At 31.1% G+C, this 9,922-nt stretch overlaps 1 protein-coding gene across 1 annotated transcript; it reads left to right on the plus strand.

The window, feature by feature from the left end:
• The first annotated feature begins 1,680 nt into the window (after positions 1-1,680).
• LOC111379421 (autophagy-related protein 2-like) lies at positions 1,681-4,468 on the plus strand. The gene is made up of 6 exons (XM_023002783.1): positions 1,681-2,138; positions 2,734-3,351; positions 3,561-3,620; positions 3,738-3,815; positions 3,918-4,070; positions 4,190-4,468. The coding sequence occupies exons 1-6, from the start codon at positions 1,935-1,937 to the stop codon at positions 4,466-4,468; spliced, it is 1,392 nt and encodes a 463-aa protein (XP_022858551.1). The 5' UTR covers positions 1,681-1,934.
• The last annotated feature ends 5,454 nt before the right edge of the window (positions 4,469-9,922 follow it).

Genomic DNA, 9,922 nt, shown 5'->3' on the forward strand with positions numbered 1-9,922 from the left:
TTTTTTTGACTGTTATTCCACTATTTCAGTCGTCATATTTGGCTTCTTCTCTCACAGGTGGACCCCACTTTTCTCCCAACAATCAAAAAATCAATTCTCAAAATCACTCCCAAACAGGCTCCTAAATATGAAAAAAATAAAAAATAAAAAATAAAAATTGACAAAATATTGTCCCGATCGGAAAACAACGCAAATGTCAAATAATTTAACATTCAAATAAGTAATTTTTAAAATTTCCAGATTTTGATAAATTATATACTATTCAAAATTTCATAGAAAAAGTACGATTTTTTAACTCAGGACTTGTGCTTTCACGCATAATTATTTTTTGAAACCAACACAAAAGTCTTATAATTTAATCTTCAAAAATCACTAATTTCTTTTGAAATTTTTAGATTTTAATGAATAATTTACTGTTGAAAAAGTCCTTTTTTTTTTCGTATGAAAAATGATTTTTCAATTCAGGACCTCTGCTTGAATTTTTAGTTTAATAAACCATGAATGATTGAAATTATATTGCCCAAACAAGGCTCATCTTTTAAATCAAACACATAATAATCTTATTATAAATTCTCATAAAACACACAAAATGTAATATATAATTAGAGCATTTTCAATAGATTTTTTTTAATAAAAAACATCTAATGCATTGTAAAGAGCATCTTCAAATTTAGAGAGTCAAAATTTTTATGCACTTCAACAATATTTTCTATTTTGTCTCCTTATTTTACCTTGCTTAATAAACATTTTTTTTATTTCTTCTGTTATTTTAATTTTATCATAATTTTTTTTTATATCAATGTTCAATCAATTTAAGTCTGTTAGGTAGAAATTAAAATTTAGATTTTGATCTAAGCTAAAATCAATAATTATTTTTAACAATATATTTCACGGGAACGACTTTTTAATTCACATTTCATCAAATTTTATAAAAATATACTAAAATTTTGATTTTAATTCCTACCAAATAGGAGCTAATATATAATTTGTATAGTTTAAGAAGTATATTATTAAAATTTTCAATTTATTAAATAAGTTCATTGTACATTAAGAATAAAGAGTAATTTTCAATTTTAAAATGTTAAAATAAAGAGTCTCTTTAAACATATTTTTTACCAATAATTCTTTAAAATAAAGAATATTTTGTATTTAAATAGTATTTTGAAGATGCTATTATACAAATTTACTTAAATCCTATACTAGCCTCATTGCTTATGAAATAAACCACCCAAACTCGTCTTCAATTTATATTTAGCCCTCATTTGGTCCCCTTTAATTTTCATTACATTACATTTCATTTTTCTCTTTCCTATTTTACACTACACAATCTTTTATAAAATAAAATTACACGTAAATCAAACTTTTTTTTTATCAACTATTCATTTAAAAAAAACACTATTCCACCCATTCTCATTACCACAAAATGGAGGTAAAACAGGGGCTTAGTTCTTGTTTGGTGAAATTTTAATTTCAATCAATGTCAACAATTAATTTTAAACATATTTTTTGGGATTCATAATTTTTTAATAATAAATTTATTAACTTTTATCAAAATTTATTAAAAAATTATTTTATTCCCCACTAAGCAAGGTAATTTTAACTTAAACGTGATTGAGTTTTATTGCAATTAAATTGCCTGAAATATTTTATAATTAAATGAGCATTTCACATACCCGACGAAATTATACCACCCAAGCACGGCTCGCCCTAAACTTTTCCAATCTTTTTCTCCGAAACCAGAATCTCTCTTTCTCTCTCTATCTTCTCCTGCTTGGATGGAGGTGAGAGCCTCCATCGAAAAAGCAAATTCCGTATATATAACTATCAATATACATATTATACTTCAAAACCCCCTAATTTTTGAAAAAAAAAAAAAAACCAAAAAATTGAAACTTGCTTGGAATTGAAGAGAATTGTTTAGAGATTCAGGAAAGATGTTTACGTGGAGTATTGCAAAGTCGGCGGAGGCGATGTTCTCCCGGTTGGCGATAAAGAGGTTGTGTAAATTCTTGTTGAAGAAAAAATTAGGAAAATTTATACTGGGAGATATTGATCTAAATCAGCTAGATGTCCAGCTCAGCGCCGGCACCATTCAGCTCTCCGATCTCGCAGTCAACGTCGACTATATAAACCAGAAGGTGTGATTTTTTTTTTAATTGTCGTTAATTTGATGTGAACTTGTGGGTAATTTGTCCATAACGTAACATGTTTGTGGTGAATGCTGCGTGGTGTTAGTTTTCTACTTCGAATAGCATGTACTTTATTAAACTAAGTTTCATTGACTGTTACTTAAATTACTCGTTAATTAATTTGAATGGAGATTAGCATGACTGCATGGTGATTCTGCATCTAATTCATATGCTAAAGTAGTTGATGTAATGTTAATTTTGATTGAGTTTGAAATTCTTTCTTTTCTTATCTCTTCCTCTGTTTTATAATTCTCCGGGTGGGTGGTTGGATTTGCACACTCCTAGAGAGAATTTTTATGTTCTTGGATGGCTAAAATTTGAAAAACGTGACAGTTATTTGACAAACTGGGAGCTTTTGAGAGTTGATAATTAATAGAAGAAATAATAGTAAGAGGTGAATGATATTGGCAATTCAGAATATTCAAAATTATGAATCAGTTTAACATTTCTTATGGAACAGGCACACACCATCCCCCCTCCCCCCATCCTATCCTGAGGCTTATGCAAACAATTTCAATGCCATTACATCTCTTTTATTTTTCAGTTCAATGTAGCAACTGTTTCTGTGAAAGAGGGATCTATTGGCTCATTAGTGGTAACTATGCCTTGGAAGGATGGTGGCTGTGAAATTGAGGTGGATGACCTTGAGATCGTGCTCACTCCTCGTCAGACAAATATTTTTCAAGATGAATCAGAAACTAGCAGTTCCTGTCAAAGTAAGAAGAATTATTCCAGCCATCATTGTAGAAAGCTTGAGAATGATGCAGTTAATGGAGGATTGGAAAATGCTTCTGTTGATGTTCATGAAGGAGTCAAAACCATTGCCAAGATGGTAAAATGGTTGTTGACTAGTTTTCATGTGAAAGTTAAAAATCTGATTGTAGCTTTTGATCCCTCTATGTGGGAAGAAATGAAAGAAGGATTATGCAGAACTGCAGTACTTCGAATTTCTGAGGTAGAGTGCAGAACACAAATTTCTGAAGATGCTTCTTCTAACAGTGGAAATGCACAACGTGACTTTCTTGGTTTAAATCAATTGATAAACTTTGTAAAATTCGAGGGAGCAGCGATTGAATTACTACACATGGATGATGTTGATCAGACACCTCCTCAATGTTCTCCTGTGACACCTTATGGTGACTGGTTTTCAGGAAACCAAGCTGTGAGAAATTCCAAATAAAGACTCCAAAATAACAGTTAGACATCAAATTAATGACAAGCAATCAAGGAAACATACAACACAAGGTTCAAAGTCATCAGAAAAAGAATTGAGAGAGAGCGTTTGAAGATGTCACTGATCCTCCGAAGCCTTGGGCCAAAAATTTTGTCGTGTTCTTATATTTCTTGTGATCTATTTTGAGAATTTTTCAGTTGAGTCACAAAGTGGTAAATACTCTGGGACCAACACCAACCCTATTATCTGATCGCCTGGTAATAAAATCCCAGTATATACGGCGAAGTTTGCAGATGTGCACGATTATGGCTGCAGATTTACACCCCAGTGTTCAGAATCAAGCCTAAAGCCATTAAAACACGCTTACAACATAGTGTTTCAATGAAGTCCCATTGCTCTTTGATGAGGAATGGGCAACAAAACTAACTGAATCAAGCTTGGATAGAGGTTGTGTTTGGCTGCTTTTTTTTAGTTGAGTTGCTAAAGGTTTAGCCAATCTCCATAATGAGCTCAAATTATGTATTCCTCTGTATAGTATGCTATGTTTGACTTAGCAATATCATAACTTGAAACTAATAAGTATGGCAGAGAAAGTCTACGCGCGGAGAGGTTCTCTCTCTCCGCACTGCTCAGAGAAGGTCTATGTGTGTGGAGAGTCTCTCCGCTCTCCGCTTAGGGAGGAGACAACTCTCCATGCAGGCGAAGAGGTTCTCTCTCTCCCCGCTAGTTGATTTTGCCATTGCCATAAATTCTTTTAATAACCATGCACCGCATAAATTCTAATGAGTCAAACTGATACAAGGCATTAATTCTCAACTTCCTTCAGCCGATTACCTACATAATTTGCAAAGATGTAATTCTTAAGAAGCCAATATTTTTGAGCCAAAATTCTAGAAATCCATTTGTGCCCCATTTATGTAAATTGAATGTGTCAATTACGCCCCAAATTAATGTAAATCTAATCTTACACAGTGGCAGATCCAGGTACTGGCGAGCTAGGACGGCCACCCTAGCTGGATCCGCCGGAATGTTCATTATTGCAGTCATTAGCAAGCTTGTCCGCCGGGAAGAAACTTGGAAAGCAGAGCTGCAGCAGGAAAGATGAAGAAAATGCTGGGAAATTGGGCCTACTCCCCCCCCCCCCAATTTTGGGCCTTTTTTTAAGTCAGCTCCTTGGTTCTCCTCTTCCCTTTGTCTAGGTTTATCAATATTGCTCCAAAACACCTTGCTTCTTCTCGTTTCTCTTCTTTCTTGTCAATGTACGTCAAGTTCGGAATTTTTTGTTAAAAAATAAAAAATAACAAAAATTGATAGAATATCAAATCTGAAACATCACAAAAGCCTCGTAACTTGTCAGTAGCTTTGGGTTTCTGGTTTTGTTTCTTTTTTCTTGAAAAGTTGAGAGAGCTATTTTAAGGTGGGTTGTTTGGGGATTTTAATTTGGTGGATTCTATTTATTCCTAATTTTGAAAATATCAAGAAAAAAACAATTGATTCTTCCTTTAGTTTCTTTTGATATAATTTAATTGAAGATTTTGATTAAAGGGCTGCGTTGAGTTTCAGAATTGAGAAAAACAGAAGGAAAAAACTGTCAACTTGGATTTCTTTAGAAAATAAGAAAAGAAAGTGGAGATGGTAACTAATTGTACTTTAATTATTCGTATTGTGAATTAGTGTCAAATTATTTTTCTTTTTTTGTGTTCTAAATGAAAAGTTTTCTAGTGTTATAGTAACAAATATGCAAGTAGAAATTATGTCGAATACCAACGTTTATTTTTTTCTTTTTGATTTTGATGATTTAATTTGATTGTTATGTTAAATGTGATGATTATGATTTATGAAAATTGGAGAATTTGTAAATTTTGTAAATATGTGAATTGGGAATTTTATGATTTGTGAGAAATATTCAACTTGTGTTGGAAATTGATGATAGTTTAAGTCTTTATGATTAAGTTTAATTTTCATACAGATTATGTTAACTGGGAAAATTACTGCCGGTCTTGATTCTTGAGGTTAATCGACACTTTTGTCTTCATTTTAATTTTTTATGGCATTGAGGTGAGGTCCCTGTATGATGAATAAATGAGAATTGTGATTTATGATGAATAATTTATGTTGTATTAGTTATGAGTTATAATTTATCATTCATGATATTTGATTTGTGATTTGGGAATTTAGGTTTAGAAAATTATAAGACCCCGTAGAATGTTGTCGTCTAAGTTTATAGTATCGTACATTTTTTTTTTAGTTTTTTGGGTTGTATTGAATTATATTTTCATATGTATATAATTTTTATGTTTTAGTGCATTTACATATGTATTGAATTATATTTGTTATCGTTGATTGTCAATGGTCATTAGTCAACGGTCACGGGTCAGCGGTCAATCTCTCCGACCTAGCTGAACTACAATGCTGGATTCGCCCCTGATGTGCTCCCGAGACATTCTAAAACCGTTCTTTATTACTTCCTCGAGTCTCTCTTTTGAATTATTTCTTTCAATGCAACAGTTTCCGAATTTTATGGGAGGCCATCGATCCAGCCAATTTTTGTTCGAGTCAATATACTTCAATTTGAATTATATAGAGGTAGATTGCATAAAATAATTAAAGGTGGTTATAATGACTTAATCGATTTTGTATAGCACCTTGAGCCATATATTTTTAAAGTTTTGATCGGATAAATGTTCTAATATTTGACAAGTGTCATAATGGGAGAGGCAATAATGATTGTCTAATGCTCACACCGGAATTGCCTCTTGAACTATGACACTTCTCAAATATCGACATTTATATAGTCAAGATCCAAATTTATGGCCCCCAAACAGTACACAAAATTGCTGTAGTCATTACAAACACCTAAACATTGAATATTACTATTAAGGGTAAAACAGGAGAGATAACAAAGGAAATAATGCTCAAAATAAAATGAAAAAGGAAATTAAAGTGTGAAACAGTGAGGAAATTACTTTCTCTAAGCATGCATATTCACGGGCAAAAATTTGAGGGAAAAAGAAAGATTTTGAAAAATTGAATTTAAAATAATTATTGTTTTTTTAACGTCATACTGTCATTGAGTAGAAGCATGCATGGATGAGGCCCGTATGCTTTAACTAGGCAAACTCGTGAGTCGGTGATGAGCTCAACGCTACTCAACTGGCGTTCGCTCGCTAGGACATTATTCAAGCCAAGCAAAGCCAACTTGACTTGTTAGTGTATGAGTGCTTTGTCCTAATTTTCACCCCTTGGTTTGGGGTGTGATTTTCAAGAATGTGTTGACTTCAAGTAATAAATAACTTCATTTGGTGACACGGTGGTACTTAAGGCCCTGTTTGAGCTTCATTATTTTCTCGCTAAAATGAAAAATATGATTGTTATTCATTATATCAAGCCACCACATTTGACTTTTTATCTCTTGTGTGGAACTCATAACAACTATATTTTTCATTATTATTTTTACAGTATTGTGGTTCAAACGGGGGCTTAATGGGATTATGTAGGATTTAATGTTAGATATTTTATTAGTCCCGATTTGGTAGTGATTTTTCACCTTAAAATATTGATTTTTTGATTTTTATTTCATCATTCCAGCCATCATTTTTGACTTTTTCACTTGCATGTGGCCCCCACTTTTCTCTCTAACGATGAAAAAATCAATTCTCAATATCACTACCAAACCGACCCTTAACGTTATCTAGCATAATTGGTGCTAAACACGTCAATGCAAGTGTAATTAATTGATTCCATCACCTTTAAGTATTAAAAAATTAATTATATTTAAGATGTCCTATCATTTGTATGTCATTTAAATTGGTATTATAAGGCCAGGTATTATATAACTAATCGTGTCACATAGCATTATTCTTAAATTTTTTACCGAGTAATCAGCACTGTAATAGTTAGAAACTTGAGTGACTATCAATATAAGAAAATAATTACAGCGATTATTGTCATAATTACTCAAAATTTGGGTGAAAATTAATGTAATTAACGATGTTCATCTCACTTAAAACCACATATCCACTTCCACTTTGGTTAATTTAATTTAGTAGTTCGAGCATGCTATCAATGACAATATACAGAACGGCTTACATGATGAAAACTATCCTTAAGCATTATAAAATGGGGTATCCGATACACTCAAAAATTACTATAATCCCGTTTGAAAAGTGTTCATAAATTATTTAAATGATGAATATATAGAAATGAATGATTAAATAAGTAAGTAATATTTGTGGATCTTTTGAAATATATGAATAAAAAATAACTAAAGTATTTATAAACATGAGCCTAACATAGGCTATATTATCTACAATTTGATTATTGAAAATAACTCCAATTGATATTGCGAACGATATGTATTACGCTCTTGTTTGGTAGAATTAAAATTATATTTTTATTTAAATTAAAATCGACAATTAATTTTAAACACATATTTCGTGGAATCCATGAGTTTTCAATTACACCTTTCATCAATTTTATATCATAATCTAATTTTAATCCCTATCAAATAAAAGTTATACCACATACAAACAATGCTTGACCTCGTATTTTGAGCATGATGTACCGTAGTGTGACATAAAACAAACTGATTGCTGAATATTAAGCCCCTTGTTTGGCTCTTATTCTTTTCAAATTTTAATGGTTGGAATAGTATTTTTTTTAATTTCTGGTTGAAAGGAATGAAAAGTTTTCGATTTACTTGTAATATTATTTTATGGAATATTATATGAATGAAAATAACAGAGAGAGAAATAAAGAATGAGAAAGAAAATGGGGGCCAAACGAGGGCTAAGTCTCGGTTTGGCTCCATTAAAATTAACTTTCGAAGAAAAATGTATTTTTCGAATAGTGATTTTTTGGAGATTGTATTGTTTAAAAAAACAAAATTTTTGAATTTAAATATAATATTATTTTATTGATGAATGTGTTATTGAAAAATAACAAAGGAAAAAATGTATTAATTTTGTAGTGCCTGTATGTTTTCCATTTTTTCAACCGCAGAATGCTTATATGATTGTTGCCGTCCTGAAATGTGTCCCATCGTGGGATACCAAGTCAAAAAAGACGGCATTGCATTGCCAACGGACCAAAAACCTTTTAAAATAGAAACAAACAGGGGCTAAAATATGAGAATTATCCTCCCTGAACATAATGATGATGGACGCTACTTGAGCATTATGGACACCATCATGATATTTATTATGTACATCAAACATTATTCAAAATATAATGACCAAAAAATATTTGGCATAGCCGCCGCCATAGACGATCCATTACAAGAATTATCTTTTTTAGATTACTGCATGAGATTTATGTGGTATTACCTAAATTATCATTATTATTAACATGATGAAGGTTCCCAAATTTTGCTAAATTTTCTTTTTAGTATATTTACCCTTAACTTTTAATGAATTAACATATCTTGTTTCTGATGATAATATCTGGGCAAAAATTATGTGAACTTACAATAAATGAGGAACATATTCTGTCAAACTCACAAAATTTATAAAATAAGCCTATGTTTTGACAACCATTATTTTCATACTCATTTTTTTTTATACACTCATTTTTAATTACACATTCATACATTAAAATATTCTACACATAAATTCATAATTTTTCGTACTTTTTAACTACACATTTTTCTAAAAATCACTACTCAAAACTCTATTTTTCACAAAGAATGAATGTCGAACGGGGTCTAATTGTTCAAAATGTGAGCGAAGGGTGATTGCATTTATAGAGGGGGCGAAAAAACCATTGTCGAGGAAGATTTCCCAAATTGCTTAGAACTAGAAATTACAATATTGTGATAATCTAAGCCAAACAGCGAACTAACCATTGTCGAGGAAGATTTCCCAAATTGTTTAGAACTAGAAATTACAATATTGTGAGAATCTAAGCCAAACCGAACTATACATTTTACGACACAATATGACAAAGTTTTGACTTTTGTGTACCTCTCGAGTTGCACTCTTTTTAAAGCAAGTTGCTTTAACCACCAATTATTGCACTATTATATATTATTATATTAATCTCTAAATAATTTCCTAAAACCAGAGCACCAACAAAATTTACACATAAACTCCTGCAGCTTGTTTGGGAGCGCTTTTCGCTTTTTTGTCCCAAAAAATTGATTTTTTGACTGTTATTCCACTATTTCAGTCGTCATATTTGGCTTCTTCTCTCACAGGTGGACCCCACTTTTCTCCCAACAATCAAAAAATCAATTCTCAAAATCACTCCCAAACAGGCTTCTAAATATGAAAAAAAAAAATAAAATAAAATAAAAATTGACAAAATATTGTCCCGATCGTAAAACAACGCAAAAGTCATATAATTTAACATTCAAATAAGTAATTTTTAAAATTTCCAGATTTTGATAAATTATATACTATTCAAAATTTAATAGAAAAAGTACGATTTTTTAACTCACGACTCGTGCTTTCAGGCATAATTATTTTTTGAAACCAACGCAAAAGTCTTATAATTTAATCTTCAAAAATCACTAATTTCTTTTGAAATTTTTAGATTTTAATGAATAATTTACTGTTGAAAA

Source organism: Olea europaea, chromosome 3 (assembly GCF_002742605.1).
Source record: "Olea europaea var. sylvestris chromosome 3, O_europaea_v1, whole genome shotgun sequence".
Classification (NCBI taxonomy): Eukaryota; Viridiplantae; Streptophyta; class Magnoliopsida; order Lamiales; family Oleaceae; genus Olea; species Olea europaea.

Excerpts from the sequence above, each read along its gene's own strand:
- LOC111379421 (XM_023002783.1), top strand. The coding sequence starts at position 1,935 with ATGTTTACGTGGAGTATTGCAAAGTCGGCGGAGGCGATGTTCTCCCGG. Across the intron at positions 3,621-3,737 it reads CCCTATTATCTGATCGCCTG|TGTTTCAATGAAGTCCCATT; the intron begins GTAATAAAATCC and ends CTTACAACATAG. Across the intron at positions 3,816-3,917 it reads CAAGCTTGGATAGAGGTTGT|CAATATCATAACTTGAAACT; the intron begins GTTTGGCTGCTT and ends TGTTTGACTTAG.